The 23,968-nt window shown below is 42.7% G+C and overlaps 1 protein-coding gene across 4 annotated transcripts in view; it reads right to left on the bottom strand.

Annotated features, from left to right (window-relative positions):
• Positions 1-1,756: 1,756 nt before the first annotated feature.
• Positions 1,757-23,968, bottom strand: part of zcchc2 (zinc finger, CCHC domain containing 2) — a 29,366-nt gene continuing 7,154 nt past the window's right edge. For 2 of the 4 annotated variants that reach the window (XM_046875970.1, XM_046875969.1), the window contains exons 4-14: positions 15,853-15,924; positions 14,980-15,077; positions 12,287-12,381; positions 10,641-10,724; positions 8,844-8,904; positions 8,430-8,550; positions 8,301-8,344; positions 7,166-7,263; positions 6,735-6,830; positions 5,454-6,476; positions 1,757-3,660 (exon numbers count right to left, since the gene is read on the bottom strand). In XM_046875970.1, coding sequence (XP_046731926.1) covers positions 3,599-3,660; positions 5,454-6,476; positions 6,735-6,830; positions 7,166-7,263; positions 8,301-8,344; positions 8,430-8,550; positions 8,844-8,904; positions 10,641-10,724; positions 12,287-12,381; positions 14,980-15,077; positions 15,853-15,924 — 1,854 coding nt within the window. In that variant the 3' untranslated portion in view covers positions 1,757-3,598. Of the gene's footprint in view, positions 3,661-5,380; positions 6,477-6,734; positions 6,831-7,165; positions 7,264-8,300; positions 8,345-8,429; positions 8,551-8,843; positions 8,905-10,640; positions 10,725-12,286; positions 12,382-14,979; positions 15,078-15,852; positions 15,925-23,968 lie in introns of all 4 variants that reach the window. The other 2 variants (XR_006928784.1, XM_046875971.1) reach the window with 2 other exon arrangements.

Below are 23,968 nucleotides of genomic sequence, written 5' to 3'. Positions count from 1 at the left end.
CGACCCACTTCCCGTTAGTAATAAAGGAGCAGTGAAGTGGTGCATAACGAGCGTTCGCTGTAAAACCTTTCATAAGAACGGTGATGGTGTGAGAGGGAATTCCGGTGTCATTACCCGTTAGGACGTCATGATCGTGTCCCATCTGCTCATCTGGAGGTTCTTATACAAGGTTTTACAGCGAACGCTTGTTGTGCACCAGTTCACTGCTCCTTTATAACTAACGGTAAAAAGTTCGAAACGAGCTCAAACCGGTTCCAAACAATTACAGACGTGCCAGGGTCACCAACTCCTAGTTCCAAAATGTCCAGTTTCCCTGCCCCATTTTTTCAAGTCAAGTTTATTTCTATAGCTCTTTTCACAACAGACATTGTCTCGCCATGGCGACTGTGGCGAGGAAAAACTCCCTTAGATGTTATGAGGAAGAAACCTTGAGAGGAACCAGACTCAAAAAGGGAACCCATCCTCATTTGGGTGACCTCAAGAGTGATTATAGTCTTTAAACAATATAGAACACTGAGAGTGAGAACTAACATGAGCACTGGAACGTAAGATTATGAGTAATGTTCTTTCTACAGTCGTCTGTGGTTATAAAACTAGGAGCTACTTAGAAACTTATAAAATAGCTAAACATTTGCAATCATCACAAATCCAACACCAGCTTCTCCACGCCAGAGCCTTTAACACTCAAAGAGGTCCAGTGTCCAAACTCCACATGAAGTGTGATCCAATCTCTAGATGGTTCGGGATGTGTGCAGGGTCGGCATCTACTTCTTTAAAGGTCCACAATCTTCATTAAGTGGGACGTGACTGGAGCTGGAGCAACCTCAGGATGCCTTGGGATGGGTAGAGACTCTCTGTAGAACTTGTTAGGGGAGGTGGTAGCTTAGTGGTTAAGTCATTGGACTTTGGATCTGAAGGTTGTGAGTTCAAGTCAAATTGGAATTTTCAGCGAGCTAAAACCTGACAGTGAAACATGTTTGCACGTGGTAGAGGACGTTGTAGCTCAGTGGTTAAAGAATCTCTTGGTTAAAGACCCTTAACACCCAACCACTCGGGTACGAGCGTCTGCTAAATGCCATAAATTAAAATTTGTCTAATTTTGCTATCAACCTGACACTTCCAACCGTATGTGGTTCTTCTGCAAACTGTTACACAATTGTGTCTTTGGATGATGTAACCTAATATTTTCCCTTCACTTGAACCTGTTCCAGCATGACAATGCCCCTATGCATAAAATTCGATCTTCATGAAGATGCTTTACATGGGTTAGAAACGTGTGGAAGATCTCCTGCTATTGAGTTCTGATCTTAACCATATTGAACAGAATGAATGTGAACACTGACTGCACCCCAGGCTTCCTCACCTATATCACTACCTGACTTTACTCACACCCTTGTAGCTGAATTCATCTCCACTCCAAAATCTATGGGAACATCTGCGCAGAAGAGTGGAGATAATCATAACAGCAAATGGAGACTAAATGTGGAACATAGTCCGGTGTCAATTAACTTTGCTTATGATGTACACTATATAGAGAAATGTGTATGGCAGTTTAGTTCACTGTTTTTTAATTCCGCCCCCTAGTGGCTGTGAAGTGTAACAGATAACACGCTTTTTTTTCCCCTCCAACATTTATTGCTAATAATTGAACAGAGAAAACGCTCGATTTGCTTAAAATGCAAATACGATCAGCGCAACGTTGTAACCTCCGTATTAATCATTTATATACAAAATTCAATAAACAATCTCCGAGGCCTAAATAAAAACAAACTTTTATACAGTACAGCATCATAAACCTTTTACACCTCTAAAAGTTCGGACTAATACAGTTGGCAGGTTTCTGGGTTCGCGACTAGAACTTAACGTCTCAGAACATGCAAACAAAATATGAATAATAATGATGTAGAAAGGCAATGCCTGGCATTAAAAACAAAACAAAACACAACAAAAACAACCGGCCATCCGTCTGCCAACCAATTTAAAGGCCTCGGGTTCTCAGTCTGGTTCTACAATGACACGTGACTCTGTATTGATCAGTACAAAAACAAGCCAAATCTCTCCATAGAAAAACAAAAATATTTGTGGCTTTGTCAATTTCTTTTCTATTTTAACCCCCCAAAGAAGTGATCACAACCTCGATACCGAAGTTACACAACTTGTACAAATGAAGAATTCTGAACTCTTGTTACAATCGACACACAAGTTTTTTTATATTATTTATATAAAGAGGAAAAAATAAATCTCCATCGTAAAACGTGGTTTTCGTCCATTCTTCGCTTTCTGTAGCCTCAACGGCGTGTTTATGTTCATAAGTCTAGAAAGAGGCGACACTCAGAAATAAGACTGTTACAGAATCAGAGTGCGAGTGTACGATCAGAGGCGTGGTGCTTAGGAGGCCCTTTGGTGCAGAACCTAAACATCCAGGGAGGTTGGATGTGGCTCCTCCTACACGTGCATATTTGATCCAAGAAGGTGGATTTAGACCTGATCCAGATCCTGTAATCAATGTAGATCTGAACCTAAACCTCAACCTCCAAACAGAAGGTGTTTTTGTAGATGATAAAGTGGGGTAATGTTACTACTTAACCCTGCTCAACTCCACCCCCTGGCGGTTTAAGTTGTGTAGTGAGGGCGATCCGTCACGTGAGACGTGCGCTCGCTTTGTGTATGACGTTTAGCGTAAAAAAAAAAAAACACGCATGCACCATGCATTGGCCGCGAGGCGCCCCCTGCTGGACACACGCTGCTCTGAGTTCATGGCAGGGATTTATGCTGTAAATATCAGTGCACTTTAATACCTTACTTGCGCGCACACACACAGGCCTCTGGAAAACAATACTATTAGTGCATACTGTCCAAAAGGTTGTAGTGCGCGCTTGACGGCGCGAGATATATATATATTTCTCTTTTTTTGTTTTCCACAGTTACGACGTCTGACTTATAGTTGTGTTTTACATTCAGAACACTCACATTGAAGAGTATGTAGCCTTAACACAAAAATGTTTTGTCTTTTAATGACTATGTAGTGTTTGGAAAAGAAAAGAAAAATCAACTGCAAGTATAAAGGATTCCCAAAAGCCTTAAATCAGGCCTCTGTGATAAAACGTCCATTGAAAGCAAAAAAAAAAAAAAAAGAAAAACACAGGCCAATTAAGTACTCAAATTCAAGCGTTTTTGTCTGTCTGTCCATCCGTCCGTCTGCCTCCTTCCTTTTTTTCGCTCCAAACCTAAAGACTTTAGTGTACACACACACACACACACACACACACACACACATACACACCAATGCCTCCTGGCTAAATAAATTGAGAAGCCTTTTCTCAAAAACCCGAAACCTGTTCAAAGTCCTGAACGAAGTTCTTCACCAGATCTGCACTGGGGGACGGAAAGGTCATGAATGTGGAGTCGTGTTCTGGAGCAGGTTCTTCCGTTTTCTTATGAGTGTCACAAAAAACAAAACAAAATCAGGATCGAAGCTTATAAAGGTGGCTAATACAAAGAAGACGCGTGAATCCCATCGCTTTAGCGCGTTCCGCTCAGCTCTGGTGTGTTTAATACAGAAAGCGAGACAGAGCGTCTCCTTGGTCCCCGGCAAGCTTCAATCAGTTTTGTCTAGTGTCTCTGACGAATGTGGGGCGACATACTTAAGCCGGAAGCCACCTGAAACACACACATATACACACATATGGATCAGAGAGGCAGCGACACACAAGTGCTCATTTTTTTTTTTAAATACATTGTGGTCATTAGATGGAGACGAGATGTCTCTTATATTGTGGCCATATATAAAGTATCTAACAAAAGTGAGTGCACCCCTCACATTTCAGCAACCATTTTACATATTTTTTCAGGGGATAAAACTATAGAAATGTATATATTTTTAAATGGTCAATGTACAGTTTGTATATCAGTACAGATTTACTGTCCTCTAAAAAATAACTCAACATACAGCCATTATTTTCTAAATATCTGGCAACAAAAATTAGTACACCCTAAGTGATAACAGCTGTATGTCGCTTAACCGTGCAAAGCCACACGTCTTATTCATCATGTTCATGCATTGTCCCTTGAGAAGATACACTAAAATGGTTGCTGAAATGTAAGGGGTGTACTAACTTTTGTGAGATACAGTATATATAAGTGTGTATTAGAGATGGTAAAATCCGGTGATTCACATTGGCATCAAATCCACGTTTGCTGTTTGTATCGCAATGCATCATTTTAAACATTTTTGCATTGGTAAAAACATTTATTTATAAATAATTATTAGTAGATGTGAGAGACTTTTATTATTTAGGAAGTGACCATTAATATGGGACCAATATTTGATATGTAGATCGATTTCTCGTCGCTAAATTGTTTCTCGAACGTGTTCTCTCATCGCTGCTGCTACGCGAATTTGTACTGTAATGTGTTAAATTATCAACAAAGTACAGTATGCAATTTATTTTTGTTTATTTATATCCAGCTATACAGAATTGTATTTGATGTATCTAATTTATTGAATACAGATTGTTCAATAGAAGTTTCGTTTGGCATTAAAAGGCCTTTATTACTGATATGAAGATTTATAGACCGTGACTATAAATGTTAACAGTACCCTGATTAGAAGTTCAGGCATTTCTGTCAGCACATGGGGCAGCAATGCTGCTACTTACTAATAAGTGACTCATAAACCATGGTCTCGCCCACGTCTTTTCTACTGGTGTACCAGGTTCATTACACGGGTCAAATTCACTGCGATAAAGTCAGAGCAACTGGAAAGACTTCTGATCAGAAGGTGGCGAGTTCAAATCCCAGGACCACCAAGATGCCACCGCTGGGCCCTTGAGCAAGGCCCTTAACCCTCTACTGTGAAGTTGTATAATTGAGATAACTACGTCATGTCATGGATGAGAGCGTCTGACAAGTGCCATGAATGTAAAATTTAAATAAAACGCCTGTGTTTCCTGTCCTGCATCCTGACATTTTCTCCAGCTGGAGGGGGGAGGAGGTGGTAGATCAGTGGTTAAGGTGTGGGGCTCTGGACCGGAAGGTCACAAGTTCAAATCCCGGCACTACCAATCTGCCACTGCTTGGCTCTTGAGCAAGGCCCTTAACCCTCAAGTCTCTCTGGATAAGGACGTCTGCTATAAATGTAAATGCATCTCTAGCTGCATTTGGTCTGAGAGTAAACAGAACTGTGTTGGTTTCAGGTGTATTACCATAGTAACAGATGAGGTAAGTGCTGTAATGTATTTCCTGTTTTGGACTTTTTTTTTGTGCCGAACAAAATGAAGGAAACCTGTGGGCACAATTGTTGTCGACAAATACGAGTGCATAAGTTACAATTTCATGACCAAATTGCGCATACGACAGATACACTCAAAACTCCACTCACTCAAAAGCAAAAATACACAATTACAGGGATGTGGACTGCAGGGACACTCATCACCTCCTGGCACTGGCGTTACCTGGCTGCCCGGCGTCCATGGAAGGCTGCTTGCAGTCATGCGCGTAGTGTCCGCTCATGCCGCAGTTATAACAGGACACGGCACTGCTCTTCTTTATTCCTGTGGCGTTGGGCATGGCACCCATGGAAGGGAAGACGGGCGGGTAGAAGCGTCCAAACGGCGTGACCTGGGGCATGGTGGCGTAGCCCGGTTGTGCGTGCATCAGGTGGTCCGAGTGGGCTTGCAGGAGTGCGCTGCTGGCGAAGGCAGCGCTCGGAGATGTGTGGGTATAGAAGGGCAGCGGAGTCCCGTTTCCCTGATGGCCCTGCGTGGGGAAGGTGGTGCTGCACAGCGAAGGTGCCAGCTGGAAGAACGGGGCAGGTGGGCCAAACATCTGGCGGGCAGGATGTGCCGGCAGGAAGAAGCTGGCGGGAGACTGGTGAGCTCCGCTGCCTCCGCAGGTGCCCCGGCAACCGCAGGCGTTGCAGCCCGTGGGTTGTGACTGCGCAGTGCTATTGATGTATGCCGTGTTCTCGCTAGGGGTGGGCATGCTAGCAGGAGGCGGCAGAGGGGCAGAGCTCGGGATTTGTGTAGGAATTGTGCCAGCGAGAGGACACTGGACTAAACTGGAAGGTGTGTGAGGACTCTGGGGCTGAGTGCTTGCCTTGGCACATGGTTTTCCCGGAGCAGCAATACTGCTGGGCAGAGCCGGTTCAGGGAAGGCGGGTGGCAGAGGGCACTGGGAGAGGTCTCCAGGGATGGCCATGCTGGGCCTCGTATCCTGTTTGACCAGAGGGATCGTGATGGTGAGTTTATTCTCTCCGGGTTTGCCTGCATCTCTTTGCCCTGTGCTGTACTGCACGGCATATGGGAGGCACGAGGTCAGTGCCAGTTCCAACACAGCCGGGGGGTGAGGCAACACTTCCGGTTCCTCCACCAACGGGTTGACCATGGCGACCGCCTTTCTGCCCGTGCTCTGCCCATGGGAGGGTCGGGATGTGTCGGCTGGCTCCGGGACCGAGTTATCCGACTGACTCTCTGTGTCTGAACAGGTGGAAAACACACACACACACACACACACACACACACACACACACACACACACACACACACACACCCCAAATTTAAAAACCAGTGCATGCAAATTCTTTCAGATGCATAGAGCAAATTTCAGTGGGATGCAATTCAGTGCAATTTCATGCATCAACATGATGGTGTGATGGTGGATCTCATGGATTTGTGAAAGTGGTGGATAGGGTGATGGATGTGATGGTGTGATAAATATAAGAGTAAGACAGTGACCTTGTGTTTCCAGGCTGTGTTGGTGATGAACGGGACTCGACGGCACTGAATTTGAGCTTTCTGAAGATGTGTCTCCGTATGTGTCTCTCCCGGATGCTTAGATAAAACACAGTGTACATGTAACCACGATTTATACATGCTACAAACATTCCTCACACACACACATACACACACACACACACACACACACACACACACACACACACACACACACACACACACACACACACACACACAGAGACCTACCCTCATATGCACACACTCGCACTACACAAACACTCACACACTTACCCTTACACACACACACACACACACACTTACCCTTATGGACCTAACATTACATACGCCTCACTACGCAAACACACACACACACATAAGCACATAAGCACGCACACACACACACACACACACACACACACACACACACTTACCCTTACACATGGACTGATTCATCATCTGGACTGCAGGAACTCTCTGAATCCCATTGGGAACAGAGCTTTTCCCCACAGGGCCTCTCCTGCCTCTGTCCCTGTTAAACACACAGTGTATTAATGTACACACACACACGCACACACACACACGTACACACACACGTACACACACACGTACACACACACGTACACACACACGTACACACACACACACACACACACGCACACACACACACACACACGTACACACACACACACACACGTACACACACACACACACGTACACACACACGCACACACTGCTGTTTCCTTTTTCAGTTGATTGAGAATTAAAGCCTGTTCCTGGTACACAGCTGCTGCAGCATCTCACACTGACAGTCATCAGGTTTCCTTAATTTCATGTCTTTTTTTTTTTTCATCTTAATTAAACACCATTTCGGTGTTTCCAAAACATTTCCACACATTAAGCCAATATTCGAGTCAAATTATTGCATCATGACCAGAAAGGCCGAAAATGGAAACACTTCTAAAATTCTGTTCTATTCTTTTCCTTGTTACGTTCATTCTTTTGTCGACGATCGTCTGACGCTTCTTGCTCGTGCATGATTGGTTTTTCAAAATCACCTCGACTACACATGAATATTTCCTTCTACTGCATACAAAGAACTCATATACAATTGTGTGCCTCCAAATTTGTGGGAACAGTTTGGGAAAGAAACCACACGAAAAGTCAGGTGTCCAAATATTTTTGTCCATATAGTGTATATGGGGGCTTCCAGGGGAAATCTGATGATCATAAGTTCAAATCCCAGCCACTCCTGGGACCCTGAGTGAATGCCCACCACCAAAGAAATATTTTCTTTAATTTGATATATTTTATTTTCCCTACGACACCATTAAATCTGTTTAAAGTGGGTGGGGTTTGTTGTTTCTCGAATGCTATTGGCTGACATGCAAAATACATCCCTCTGACTTCCTGGTGCAACCAGGGGGAAAAAAACAACAACAGAATGAACAACTGCCTCCTGCCTCTTAAAAACCATTTCACAGGTACATTTGAGTGCATGACATCTGGACAGCTGTGGTGCTACAGTGACTCGCTCATGTCATGTTGCTTTGTCAGGTATTAGTTTACCTTTTGCCTGCCGGTCTCGCTTTGACCTTCCTCTCCTCACACTCCTGCAGGTAAGAAAGTATGAGTTATGCGAATAAAGTGGAAGAAAGGAAGATAGAAGAGAAAGAAGGAAGGAGAGGTAGAAGTGACCTGATCTGGTTCTGTTCCACATGGTTGGGAGCTTCGCCTCCTTCCCATCACATCACTGTAGGGCTCTCCGTGCATATTCTTCCTGCTGCAGTCCCACTGCGTGCCGTCCATGTGCTGCTTACTGCGTACGCGCGCACACGCACATGTGCGCACACACACACACACACACGCATCACTCTTTCTATCCTTCTGAAAACCTTCAAATGCATCTAATGAATGTTATTAATGTAACTCGGTCCTAAATAATTAAAAAAACTAAACTCTGAGATTTGCTTTTCTATCCTTGTGGGGACGTTTGATCTTTACCATAAGGAAAAGGAAAAATTTCACAGGAAAATTTTTATGAGACGAACAAGCCAGAGATACTTCTTAGCTATATACACAATTCTGAATGTGTGTGTGTGTGTAGCTCACCTGTGGCTCGTGTTTCCGGTGCTGTGTGTTCTAGAGCGGGAAACCCCATATGCGTCGAGGTCTAGACGACAGAGATTCAAGAGTCAATAAGAGTTCACAAAATTCACTCGAAACTCTGTGCAGTTACTCAGAGGCACAGACGGTTTTTCCGGGTGCTTCTGAACACCGCTATCGTACACAATCTTCAAACAAATGATAAGCAAAGCTAGGCCGCTAAAAGGGGCGTGGCCTAAAGTCTGAACCTCGTCAATCAGAGGCTGTACACTTCCCTGTACACGTTAAGTACAGTACACCATTAGTTCTCATCCCGAGGTCCTTGTTATCATAATACATACCCATGATCAGATTTTTATGGGTCATTTACGACTTACTATTAATGACAAAAACCAACATACTGTTCTTCATAATATAATAATAATAATAATTATTATTCTGAGACCATTTTTAAAATGTCACACCTCCTAGAACTTTTGAAGCCACATCCTGTGTTCCTCCTAGTTTTATTCAGGTTTTTGATGGGTTTTCCGGCTACAGAAGTTCAAAGTGGTAATTTTTTTCTGATACTCTTAAACCTGTAAACTCTGATCTGCACCTGCATCTTAACACTCATTCATTCTCCCTCTCTGGCCTTTGATATTTTCCTCTTTTCTGTTTCTTGTCTTTTTTTTTTTTACTTTCTTTCTCTCGCAAAGCTGCCACTCTTGGGGCCCCTGTGTAAGGCCCTCAACCCTCAGTGCTCCAGGACTGCTGTATCATGGCTGACTCATTTTCTCTGTTTCTCTCTCTCTTTTTTTTTCTACTCATTTTTCTTGTCTTTCCTCTCCTCTTTCTTTCTTTTTCCCTTTCTAATCTGTTTGTTTCTCTTTCTTTCTTTCCTTTTCCCTTATTCTTTAATGTCTTCTCCATTCTTTCTCTTTCTTTTGTGTGTTTTTCCTACTTTCTGTCTTTTAACCATCGTCACATTTATAAACACTTTCAGACTTTTCTGTTTTTATCAAATCAAAATTAATCTATTACAGTATGCTGTATATATCAGTACATTACAGAACCGCTTTAACCTTAACAATGAAAAAGCTTCTAACTCATGCCAACCAGGACATAACGTATTCTGGTAGTTCAGTTATAATAATTATTGAATAATATAATAAATAAAGATATATTATTATTATTATTATAAATTATTATTATTATATAAAAAATAAAGGCTTTAGAGCTCTAATAAACAGCTTGAATATTACTGCACACGTATCAATGTTTTATTGAAATCTTATACTGGGGAATGGCTCACATTAATCAATAAACATCTTTAATATGGGCATTAAATAGTTTTCTTCTACTGGCAGGCAGATGATTCTATTTGTTTCTCTAAAAATAATAGCAAGTTTCAAGAGTGCGAATGATTAGAAATGTTTGGTTAAATCACCAGATTGTTGTATTATTATAATCTTTTCATATGAAATACAACATCACTTCGACTGTACAAGATATTTTTACTTGCCAAGATCAAAAATCATGGACTATGTTGATCAAATAAATTCCCTGAGCATGATTTAGCTCGAGCGCAATGCTGAAGGAACGCATCTTTGTTGAGGAAATGCATTCTCGTTATATATTTTTATATAATATATAATTATATATATATATAATCTCGTTATATATTTTTGCCCTGAACCCAAACTATCATCTGGAACTGTTTTAAGGTTTAATGTAGCATACCTGTGTGTGTGTGTGTGTGTGTGTGTGTGTGTGTGTGTGTGTGTGTGTGTGTGTGTGTGTGTGTGTGTGTGTGTGTCTTACCCTCATCGAGGCTGGAAGTCTCGGAGCAGTCCTCTGAGAAGCGAGGCGCCGGCTGTCGGGTTCTGGCACCAGGTGTGCTGTTACCTGCGCAGAGAAGCAGATATTAAACCTCCCACAGTGCGAGCACACACACACAGGCAGACAGATACCGCTCAAGCTAGCCTCCTGTTTCCATTCTGGCACCAGACAGAAAACATAATGGGTAAGTGAGTGTGGTGTGTAAAGCAGCGTGTTGGAAACTGTACTGTAATCTGATTTTCCCATATCCAAGACCTGTCACAACCCATGTAATGGTTCACGTGTTTTTCCTTAACCTCTGTAAGGGGCGAGCGTTTGACCTCCACCTGAGCTCGTTACGCTTTAAAGAAGCACTTTGTTATTTTACAGTGCTATATTACATTTAATCTTTATTATTTACAACTTATTCTTATTTACTATCAGAAGCACTGACCTACATTTACAACCTCAATTCTAATATTTGTTCTATGAAATTGTATTAATTTATTCCCAACAGTTTATTCTCTTCATTTCGTAGTGTTTCTCTTGGCTGCACTGGTTCCAGTACGTGTATGTGGATGTTAGATTTTTTTTGTCCAATCAGATTTTAGCCTCGATGTGTTGCCATGTCAATCTAATCTGCCCAGGGCCTTCAAAGTTTGTACTGCTGGCTCTTTGACCATAGAGAATATTATCGATGAGTTTGTTTCTTTAACCAATCAGATTTCATATTCGTCTCACAGGGCAGCTAGCTGTCCCAGAATAGCGCAATTTTTCCGTCCTCTGATTGGTTGGTCAGAGGGAAACTGTTACAGCCAAGTTCGACTGGCAAAACACGTGTGTAGCTCTGCACACATTAATACATCTGAGTTAGACTTTTTTTATACCTATGGAGAAGAAGAAATTGATTTGGTCGTGGACATACTTAAAAATACATTCTGAAGAAAAGCTAGACATTGTGAGGAGGTCGGCCAACCACGAAGCTAGCTAGCGTGTCTCAGTCTGGGAAAGGGATTGTTCACCACTTCCAGACCAGTGAATACGAGTGGTACCACTGGATTACAGCCTCTGAGGAGCCCTGCAAAACTGGTGAGGAGTCTGCATCTCTGGTGAGTAGGTTGTATTTTATTTACATTTTATGTTTTTGTCATGTTATCAGACAAATATTAATTCTGAACTGCTCCAGATGATGTAGGTGCACAGCTGCAGTTGTAGTGTAGAGGTTTGGAGTCTTAACTGGGTTTCTTGCTTTAGTAAAATGATCTTCACCCTCCATACATGAAATGTCTCTCTCTCTGTAATGCCACGTGTTATATTGCGTTTCTGTATATTATTGATGGTTTCTATAATTGCAATATGATAGTGGTGGTATTAAGAGGTGGATTAAGTCGGGTACGTCCCCAATTAAGGCCCAGGTACCAAATGCACTGCCCGCCACTGCCTACATCAATACCTGACTTTACTCACACCCTTGTGTGTTAATGAGCACATATCTCCATAAAATCCAGTTAAACATCTCAGAAAAGTAGAGGTGATTCTAACAGCAGGCAGCAAGGTGTATTGCGAAGGAAAAGCCTGGGCAGCTCGAGCTCCTTGTGTGACGGTGTGCTCGTTAGTGCTGCTGAAGTGACCATGAAGTGAACACTTACTGTGAGTGCTGTGTGGGGAAGACGCTTCGAGCAGAAAAAACCCTGAGTCCTGGCACATCTGTAGGAACTCCCGTGGCACGGATGCAAACCTTGCCCTGTATGAGACACACAGAGCAGAGATGGGAGAGAGAAAGAAGAAAGAAACCTGAGTGAGTGGGTGAGAGGAATAAATAAAAGAGCAGGAGAATAAGAACGAGTGAGCAGCAAAGCAATACGAGAGTGTTCATTTTTTATTCAGGGGAAACGAGCTCCCTCTTTCAAAGGATATGCTGCACATCCTCATATGTAGTATACGATATGATACAGTTCTGATATAATTCTATTTAGAACCAATATAATAACATTAATTTCTGATTCAATATGATTCAGTTTAGTCAAGTTTTTGCATCATGGAAAAGCCCAGGCAATGATGATATGGCCCTGCCCAGGCTACAATAACATGGCCCTGCACAGGCTATGACTATAGGACACGACCAGGGAAAGCGCACAGTCCACACCCAGGCTACAAATACAGGCCACACCCCAGATACAGCTACAGACCACACCCAGGCCACACCCTGGCTACAAATACAGGCCACACCCCAGATACAGCTACAGACCACACCCAGGCCACACCCTGGCTACAAATACAGGCCACACCCCAGATACAGCTACAGACTACACCCAGGCCACACCCTGGCTACAAATACAGGCCACACCATGGCTACAGCTACAGGCCACACCCAGGCTACAACTACAGACCACACCCAGGCTACAACTACAGACCACACCCAGGCAACACCCAGGCTACAAGCACAGGCCACACCCCAGCTACATCTACAGGCCACACCCAGGTTACAACTACAGGCCACACCCAGGTTACAACTACAGGCCACACCCACAAACCACACCCAGGCTACAACTACAGACCACACCCAGGCAAAACCCAGGTTACAACTACAGGCCACAACTACAGGCCACACCCAGGCTACAACTATAGGCCACACCCAGGCTACATCTACAGGCCACACCCAGGCTTCATCTACAGGCCACACCCAAGCTACAACTACAGGCCACACCAGGCTACAACTATAAGATACACCCAGGCTAAGACTACAGGACTATTTAGAACCAATATAATTACATTCATTTCTAAATCAATATGATTCAGTTCAGTACAGTTTTTGCACGATGTAAAAAGTCACAAGCCCAGGCAATGAGGACATGACTACGCCCAGTCAACAACAGCATGGCCATGCCTAGGCTACAGTATAGCTACACCCAGGCTACAAGGACATGCCCAGGCTAAGAGCACAGACCACACCCAGGCCTACAGGTCATGCCCAAGGTACAAGGACAGGCCACACCCAGACTATGACAACAGGCTACATCCAGGCCGAAAGAACGATAGCATTTTATTATTTACGCACAAGCCACAAACAACTAACGAAACCTGCCAGTGTGAATGCAGGATCGTACAGTAAGATTACAAACTGTTCCATGAGGTAATTGTGTAGCTTGCTGCCAGTCTCTGCTTTCCCTCAAGACTAATCTTCTCTCGAGCGAGAGACATACTCGAAAGACAAGCACTCCCACCAGAGCGAGATAATCCCCTTCCTACACACACACACACACACATACACACACTGCCTGCTGACCTAAATACTCCAACCTGCTGCTTGTATGAAGCAGCATAACCTCAAAGCATTCGCACTTACTTAGAATCATCATCTCTGATCTGCACGACACAAAGCTGATTTTCGCCGGCCCGCCTCTGACGCTCCTGACGGATTAAAATAAATAAAAAGAAACAATAATCGCACCTCCTGCTGTCAGTATCAGCACTGGAGGTTTATATGGGACGCGTCGTTCGTGCAGTCAGATAAACAGCGCGAGCCGATCTCTCCGAGAGATTCTCACGCTCCGTTTTTATCTGTCTCTCATCAGCTGGAGCTGCTCATGGAAACATGTTTACGCTTCTTTAGAATCACATGCACGACGTATATACATCACAGAGATCAGTATATGAGGGGAAATAAACAGTGCCTCGAAAAGGGCAAGGCAAGATATTTCCACGAATGAAGGAAACCTAAATACAAAATTCGAATCATATATCATCAGCGCACACACATGCTGGTAGTCCCCCGAGTTACAACGGTTTGACTTAAGATCTTATGAGGATGATACGACAAAATTGTAAAAATAACAAAAATAAAATTGTAAAAATAAGTGTGTAGCAGCTTATCTATGGTATATATTTTGCTAATTACGTAATGTAATTTGAATTATACATACGTTTATATATAATTATTTGCGATGCAAATGTATGTTTATTATTAGTAAAACCAAACTCAACATGGAGCATGAAGACAAAATATTCTTGTAAATGTTTTAAAGTTATTACGGTGCTTTAAATAATGCAAATCATCAGGACACCAAACGGAACCTTTGCCATGTTTCCACACGGACGGTTTTCATTGCTGGATGTGTGCACCACTGCGTTTTTGTATTGGTCTAGGGAATAGGGAAAGTCTCATCCTTTACCATAGTAGATGGCGATAACGCTCTGCTTAAGAATGCGAACCGCCAATAAAGAAGAAGGAGAAATAGAACACTACCTGCTTTGAACCTACTAAATAGGGCCGCTAGCTTAAGAATCGTGTGAAGGCTCGAGTTTATGTTCCTAATGGAACAGGATTGAAGAGGAAACTCACCTGAGCATTCTTTCCTGCTCCCTGTGCTCACTGTCGGCCCGAGTCAGTAACCCGATAACATCCTGCTCGAAACCTCCTGCACGCTGTTCCTTACACAGCTACAGACAAAACAAGGAAAACGGGTTTGATTTATAAAACATTATACAATACACGCACAATGGTTTTTGTACACCTGCATGTTCCAGATCTCCGGGCCGCCTCGCTTCACCTATCAGTACCTGACTTTATAAACACCTTTGTGAATCCAAATAAACTCCAAAATAATTGAGTATAAAAAGCACATTGAATCTTATGGTCAGGTGTCCACAGTTTACAGTGTCTGTCAAAGGTGTGGAGTCTTTTATGGTTTTTGATACACAAACTGGGTCAAAGGCAAAAACACACAAGAACTGGACAGTGAATAAGTGGAAATAAGTTCTGTGGACAGATGAGTCCAAATAAGACGTCTTTGTCTCTACTAGGAGAACTTGTGTTAGATGGAGAACAGGAGAGAAGATGTGATCAGACTGCTTCACCCCTACAGTCAAACATGGAGGTGTAAGCTTAATGGTTTGGGGTTGTTTTGGAGCAGGGAAGGTTGGAGAATTATTCCGGGTGAAAGTAACAAACATGGCAACCTTTCCATACTTCAACACCATGCAATTCTGTCTGGAGTAAATAGTCGTCTGGAGTGATATCTATCATGGAATGAACTGCTCTGGGATGAACTGGATCAAATCTCCAACTAGTGAAGAACATCTTTGGTGAGTTTAATAAATCCTTATGCTATTGAAAGACCCAGTTTGTTGCATAGAAACAAAGGGAACATGAATGTGTCTCTCAAAAACCATACTAGCATTTGATTGAACACGAAATGTGAAAAAAAAAATATACCTTTAAAAGAAAGTCCTGTAGTTCACGATGACTTTTGGTCACAGCCGTAGACGACGAATCAGACCATTTAACCTGAAATACGAGCGACAGGGTTAGACTTACAGACAGGTTATGCAAAACATTCAGAACATGGGTCTGCTTACAGCGGAGCTATTTCAAACACGACAACAATCCCTCATTCCACATGGCTCACATCAATTCTGCCTCGCTTCTTACAGCTGCGTCGTCCACAGAAAGTGGCATGAAATTGAAATCGGACTTTTTAGCCACTGACTCATAACATTTATGTGTCTGGAGTTTAAAAAAGTGTGACAGGAGGAGGAAAAAAAACCCCGACGGCTCACGATGCGTCAGAACCGGCAGTTGGGATAATGACATCAGTACACGGTCGGAATGTTTTCAGAGTAGCGCAGCGTGACTAAAAATAGGCTGACGTGTTATTTTCACGAGAACATGGTTACGTGGCTCATTGTACAGTTTAATGTGTGCAGCGCAAACTTTTGACTGCCAGATCAAGTGTAAAAGAAAAAAAATCACTTTACGTATTTAACACAATGAGTTCAGGGGTTTATTCCTAAACAGAATCGTGTATCATACAAACACTTTTAATAGTTCTATCGAGACGGCAGTTGGATCGAAGGCGACGGTGCGTCCGAATTATTTCAAAAAGGAGACGCAAAAAGAATTTCTCCAAATAATCTGGAACAGCAAACTAACTCAGGGTCACATGACTCCAGTGAAACGATTGTGAGATAAGTGCGGTCTGAATTCAGTTGGTTTGCATCGCAGTTCAAAACGAATCCGACTGGTCAGTAAGTGTGCGAGATTATACAACATTATTCATTTTCAGTTCAATTCAAGTTTATTTCTATAGCACTTTTTACAATAGACATTGTCTCAAAGCAGATTTACAGAATAAAAAAATTTGAGAACAAAATTTACATATTTAAATTTGGGTATTTATCCCCTGATGAGCAAACCTGGAGCAACTGTGGCATCCCTTAGATGGAAAGAGGAAGAAACATTGAGAGGAACCAGACTCAAAAGAAGAACCCATCCTCATTTGGGTAACACCAAGTGCATGAATATAAATCATTAAAACATTACAAACACCAGAGAGTGAGAAATTTCATGAGCACTAGTGTGTGTGATGAGTAATGTCCTTTCTACAGTCTTCTACAGTCAGTTGACGTTATGGAACCAGGAGCTCCTGCGAATCTCATAAATTAGCTCAACATCTGAGATCATAATAGATTTAACACTGACTCCTCCATACCAGACCTTTAAATGTTCAATGATGTAGATGCAGCTCGTATACTCAATACTTTGTTGAAGCTCATTTAGCACCAATTACAGTCTCAAGTCTTTTTGAGTTTGATGCTACAAGCTTCACACCTATTTTTGGCCAGTTTCCCCCATTCTTCTTTGCAGAACCTCTCAAGCTTCATCAGGTTGGATGGGGAGCGTTGGTGCACAGCCATTTTCCGATCCCTTCAGAAATGGTCAAGTCTGGGCTCTGGCTGGGCCACTTGAAAACATTCAAAGTCATCCCGTAGCCACTCCTTTGTTATTTTGGCTTTGTGCTTAGGGTCGTTGTGCTGTTGGAACCGTCGCTCCAGTCTGTTGTCCATCGAGCTCTGGAGCAGGTTTTTATCAAGGATGTCTCTGTACAATGATGCATTCATCTTTCCCTTGACCCTGACCAGTCTCCCAGTTCCTGCTGCTGAAAAACTTCCCCATAGCATGACGCTGCCACCACCATGCTTCACTGTATGGTATTGGCCAGGCAATGAGCGGTGCCTGATTTCCTCCAGACATGACGCCTGGCATTCAGGCCAGAGTTCAATCTTTTTTTCTCATGTTCTAAAAGAGTCCTTCAGATGCCTTTTGGCAAACTCTAGGTGGGCTGTCGTGGCTTTTACTGAGGAGTGGCTTCCATCTGGCCACACTACCATACAGGCCTGATTGGTGCAGAGACTGTCGTTTTTCAGGGAGGTTCTCCTCTCTCCACAGAGAAACGCTGGAGCTCTTTCAGAGTGAACATCGGGTTCTTGCTCACCTCGTTGGCTAAGGCCCTTCTTTCTGTTTGCCTCGCTTTCTGCCTTGATTTTGTCTCTCTTTCTGTCTGTCTGTCTCTCAGTCAGATCGCAAGTCTTTTCATTTCATCTACCGGATGGACCAGTTATAAAAAGCATTTCACTGTGTATGTTTGTGTATGTAACAAAAAAAAAAATAGGAATTTGACTAACATCTGTAAGACTTCGTACATAAATTACTATACCTAATAAAAAACCACACACTTTACTGTGGACCTCAAGTCTTTTTTTGTGTTACAGCCTTCTACATTTAGAACCCCGGAAACAGCAAGAAGTGGGTCGTTCCACTGACTGAAGAATTCCCGAAGGCGGTTCGAAACTAGATTAAGATTTACGGTTCGGTTGTACGAGTGGAAAAATATTAAAAGCTTTTGTAAATGGAGGATGACTGGCGAGGCCGCGTTTCGCTCCTGAGCTCATTCCTGTGCTATCTTAGTGTGAGTGTGAGTCATGGCGGAAAATTCCTGCGTATCCTGAAGCGCTCGCTAGAGGTCGGAAAATGAAAGCTCAGTCTCTCGGCTCAGGATGTGCTGCATTTACACACTCGGAAACTCACAAAATTGGAAGAAGGAAAAAAAAAATAAATCACAGACCTGCTTGTAAATAAAAACTAAACAAAAAGAGAAAAAACAAATCTCTGGCATGTCTGCGATATTTTTTGGCACGTGCCACCTCAGACTGGGTCTCGATCAAGAGGATGGATGTAATTCTAGCAAATCTTTATGCCCCAGACACCAACAACAGGGTGATGAAGGGTTTATCTGCACCGCCGAGCTGCCTTTCAACACCAAGGGGGCCTGGAGAGTGAAGTAAACACGGAGATGTTTTGTCTGGGTTGCCCCCCCTTAGCTGACTGTTTCGCAAATAAATGCGCTACTGATGTCTTAATAGCAGGTTTAGCACTTAGTAAAAGCACAGAGTCAAAGCACAAACCAGGAGTCCCAGGAAAAATTACGAAAACCTCCTTTGGCAGTGATGTACGAGGAGCTCTGCTTGAAATGCACGGAAGGCTGAGAGTAAGAGGAAATAATTTCCTGCTCTTTTGAAAAGCTAGTGCAGGCCGGGATTCCTTACTCGCACCACCTCTCTGACACACACACAGGAAAAAAAAAAAAAAAAAAAAAAACCACAAAAAACCCCACCAATCCTCTGGAGATAAAACGGGAAACAAAGGATTAGATCAAGAATTTCTTACACGGCAAGCCAGCAGGCGTGGAGTGAAACGGTCAGCACTGTGCTTTTTGGCTGCTTTTCAAACTAGCGCACACTCGAGCAGTGTGAGGTCTGACGGGAGGAAGACCGTGGAGGCCGCGATTACGTAACGGCGAGCTGCTGCGATCCGAAGACTCTGGAATTTGAACCTGCATTAACAACACCTGTCAGCTCCTTGGGCTGTCCCTTTAGCAGGAAATCGAGCTAGGAAAATAATCCCGTGAAAGTCAAATATAGCGCATATAAACTGTTAGTTCGTTTGCCCGAGTAGATCCTCCACACAATCTACTACTAATAATAAAAAGAAAGCATTCCTATATAATAGAGGTGTAATAGTACACAAAATTCACGGTTCAGTACAATCTTCGTGGATTGTTCCATTTCTAGTGCTAGTGCGTTTCTAGTGATATTGCTGAACATTATACATTATATGAGCGGCCATTTTGGATGGTCCTCTTTTATTCCTTGGCACAATTTGCGATCATTGGGATCATTTTTCGATCTCCTTGACCCCGCCTACAAATGTTTAAGAAGTGTGAACAGTACCAAAAAACAAATAGACTTCATAGATACACTATATGGACAAAGGTATCAGAACATCTAACTTTCCAGCCATATGTGGTTCTTGCCCAAACTGTTACCACAAAAAAATTCTAGAAAACCCAAAGCTGTTCCAGCATGACAGTGCATCTATGTACAAAGCCTGCTCCTTGAAGATAAGCTTTATATAGTCTGGAAGTGTGTAGAAGATTTTAGGTGGCCTGATACAGAGCTCAAAACCTTTTGAACATCCCCCAGGCCTCCTCACCTCCCTGACATCAGTACCTGAGGAGTAATCTCCACAAGCAACCTAGTGGAACGTCACAGAAGATGGGGACTGAACCACAAACTTTTGTCCATAAGACAAAGCCAGACGTCGTAGCTAACGTGTAATCCAAGACGTATACAGCAGCCATAATCACACAATCGTTACGTGAACACGTGATGTGTTATGTCTTAGCCTTAGTATGCGCAAAGTCTAGAGTAATAAACTGCATACCGACGTTCTATGTTGTGAGGAAAACTATCGCCGTGACGACGAGGAAATGAACGCGTCCAGCTATAATAAACAGATGCAGGTTTATTACTGGTGGAGCTCGTGAACAGATTTTACTACTCAGGCTGAACTGCTTCTGCTCGGCCTGAGCTAAAGAAAGATGGATGAATTGGCAAGAACACACTCCTCCGTGCCACATACAGGCGAGCAGATGGTACGGCCCGCCAAGCTCCAGCTTTCTTTTCATGTGCCGCCTGTGTGTGTGTGTGTTGCGCTAAAACTCAAGCACCTAGGCATGCACTAAAAGTCAGACATACAATAAATATTTCTTAACATATAATTTTGCTCTCATGATTTTACTGTTTTTACTGGAAAAGTGTCGTTTGAGAGCTAGCTAGCAGGCTAGCGATCGTTTACCGCTAATTCACCGTCAATATGTTGCTATCTTGCTGGCCAGCTAGCTCCATTTTACAAGGTTTTTAAGTCAGTTCAAACATGCAGTGTGTTTACTAAATGTTATTGAAAATTCTTTTCAATTCAGTACACACACTCAAAAGCCATTACACAACATACACACTATGAACAAAAGTCGGTGGACACATGACCATATTGCTGCGTGCCTTTTGAACATCCCACTCCGCATTTGGACTCCATTTTCTATGATAATAACGTCCACTCTTCTGGGAAGATGTTCCACTAGATTTTGTGAAGATTTGTGGAGATCCATTCAGCTACAAGTGTGTTAATAAAGTCAGATACTGATGATGTAGGTGAGGTGAGGAGGCCTGGAGTCAGAGAAGTCATTGCTCACATTTATCCCAATGACCTTCAATAGGGTTTGAGATCTATAGCAGGGCACTCAAGATCTTCCACACAATTCCAACTAAAATGTTTTTTTCTGAAAACAGCGTGTACTACTCATGCGCAGTACAGGGACGTAAACGTTTTCAGATATTTCAGTGTGGATGAGCAACTTTTTGGAAATGATTAGTGTAGATGTAGCCTCAATCATTTCTTCATGGAGTCGGCTTTGTGCACAGGGGACACTGTGATGTTGGAACAGGTTTGGGTTCATGGGTCAAGTGAAAAGAAAATATAACGCAACAGCCTCCAAAGACGTCCTATACAACTGTGTGCCATCAACTTTGTGGTAACAGTTTGGGAAAGAACCACATATGGCTGGAAAGTCATGTAATCCAATACTTTTGTCTGTATACTGTGTATGTTGCATGTATACGGTGACATTTGTTTTTGTTTAGTATTTTATTTTATTTTTTAGACAGCAGTACAAATCTGAAATGGGAGGAGTTTGGGATTAGTTCATAATCTCTGGAGAAAAAAAAAAGTACCATCAGTACCACCAGAAAGGGACTTTAAAAGCCAAGCCCCCCAAGATCCACTTGTTCTATCTACCCCAAGGGAATAAATATAATTTATTTATTTACAGCAGGAACCGAAGCGATTTGCTGCCGAACTCCTAATGACGCGTGGCGGCGTCCGAGAGCGTTTTCCTCAGCGGACGGTGTCAGAGCAACTCTCCGTCAAACGCTCGCTAGTGTCAAGGGAAAAAAAAAAGCCAAAGGAGGCGGGTCGAAAGGTTAGTCACGTTCTCGCAAGTGTCCTCAATATGTCTCGCCCACGCCTCCGGGTTTTGAAGAAACTACTACAAGATGGATGTGCTCCTCCCTTTTGGAGTGAGAAAAAGAAAAAAAAGTCAGAGGAGATGCGCTTTTCAAAGCCAGCCAAGAGCCGCATATTTCAGAGGATTACAAATCAAAACCTACTGCTTTGATAGAAAAATTTGAGCTTTGATACACCACTCTGAATGCTTTCCAGATTTGAGTGGTGGATGAGAAACGGTTTATTTTAGCCAACTGAGGACCATCTCAGCTTTCTGGTGACACCAGAATGACTGGCTTGATCGTTGATGATGGCAGCCATTAAAGCTTGGAAAAAACTGCTTTGAGCTTTGATTTATACTTTGATTTATACTTTGATCTGTCAGCAGTGACGTCCTTATCCCGCGAACAAAACACCGTCATTGTTTACTATCTGAATCTCACACTCATCCTAATACAAGTAAACAACTAAACCTCCAATTAAATTTAGGGGTTTTACGTTTTTCTGATCTCGAATCTCGTTTCGGGGTGAAAGTACCGTTACGTCTTCCGGCTCGGACGGGCACAATGAGTCGCGCTTCGGGAGAAAAGAGAAACCCTGAATGCTGTTTTGCATGGTAAGAAAGCTCCTTTGTGTTAAGACAAACGCTCGCTGCTTTAGAATGACCTTTCCCAAGGCCCGTACGAAGCTCCAACACCACCCCACGGGTCCACCACAGCACGTAAATGATGCTACAGAGTATTATTATGATTATCGCTCCTGATTGTCTTTAAGACACATACTAACGTCTGCGTTTATTCTTGAAACAAACTAAAAACCGCTTTGCATCTCCAAGTCTTGTCTTGTTTTTTGTTTTAACCTGCCAAACTACTCATAAATATTCATAAGCAGTTTTCCATGCTCATTAATATTCATTAGTTACCTTGGGGACGTTCTGAAATTCTGTTGCTTCGAAACAGAATTGGAGACGAATTCGATTTACGATACGAGCAAGAAGAACTACATTTTGCACGTGCGGTAGTGCAAGAGGCGATGTAGCAGTCTCTTAGCTGTAGCTAGCTTTTATTAATGAACTTCAATTTTCCTGAATGTTCGATTTACGGCATTTGGCAGATGCAATTGTCCACAGTCCACTTGCCTCACTTAATAAAACTAAGCAGTTGAGGGTTAAGGGTTTTGTTCAAGGAACCATCAGTAGCACCATGGTGGTGCTGGCATTTGAACTCACAACCTTCTGATCAGTCCACAAAGTAATCTGTTGGAACATCTCACCAATGGCTACCACTTCCTGTTTGCCAGTCACTGTAGTTTGTTTCTCCCTTTGCATACAAGCGAGCCAGAATACCAGTACTCAATATTCCTCCAGCAGAAGTACTCCTTTTACATGTCTAATTGAGCCGGAGCATAAAACTCTTTTCCCATTCAATGTGCTCAAGTATCAAAAGTAAATGCACTGACCTATGAGAACGCTATATCACTGGTGAAGTGTAGTGTTCCATTCTCCTGCACATGAGACCTTTCTAAGGAGAGTTTTCTGCAGTTTTAGATACACAGTGAGAGAACCCTTATTCCACACCGCCTGTGGTCACATATGTGCCACAGGAATGGAGTCAAAAGTTAAATATTAATTGTTGAAAATGCAGCAAATTCATCAAGTGAAGTCTAAGTGAAGCCCCCACCCAAAAAAAAGAAAATACTCTGATGAAGTAAAGCTACCTAAAAAAACATTCCCAAGTACAAAAACAAAGTTAAAATCCTTCACCGCCATACAGAACGAAAGAGTTTTGGCCAGAACTGAACTGAGGAAGTCGCTTGAGTTTTCGAAAAGAAAAAAAAAAAAATCCCAAAAATGCAGGAAAACCCTATTTCTATCCCTCGAAATAGCTGTGGTGTGTTACAGCGCGTTCTATTTTCTCCCCGCATGACACGATTTGTAAAAAACGCCGAATAATTAGCACGAGTCGAGTCTGGCATTAAAGACACAAGCGAACGCTCTGGCACCGATTTGGATTCGCGGAGAGCGACCTGCGGTGTCTTCTGAATTATAAACAAAACTGATCTGGCATCCGACTGATGCTTGCTGTTTTAAAAGTCACACTTCTGCTGAGGAAAAAAAAACAAAACAAAGAAGCAGTCCTTCCAAGAATCTCTA

The sequence above is a fragment of the Silurus meridionalis genome, chromosome 20 (assembly GCF_014805685.1).
Source record: "Silurus meridionalis isolate SWU-2019-XX chromosome 20, ASM1480568v1, whole genome shotgun sequence".
Lineage (NCBI taxonomy): Eukaryota > Metazoa > Chordata > Actinopteri > Siluriformes > Siluridae > Silurus > Silurus meridionalis.
The sequence above is the reverse complement of the archived record's forward strand: the minus strand, read 5'-3'. Positions and strand labels throughout refer to the sequence as shown.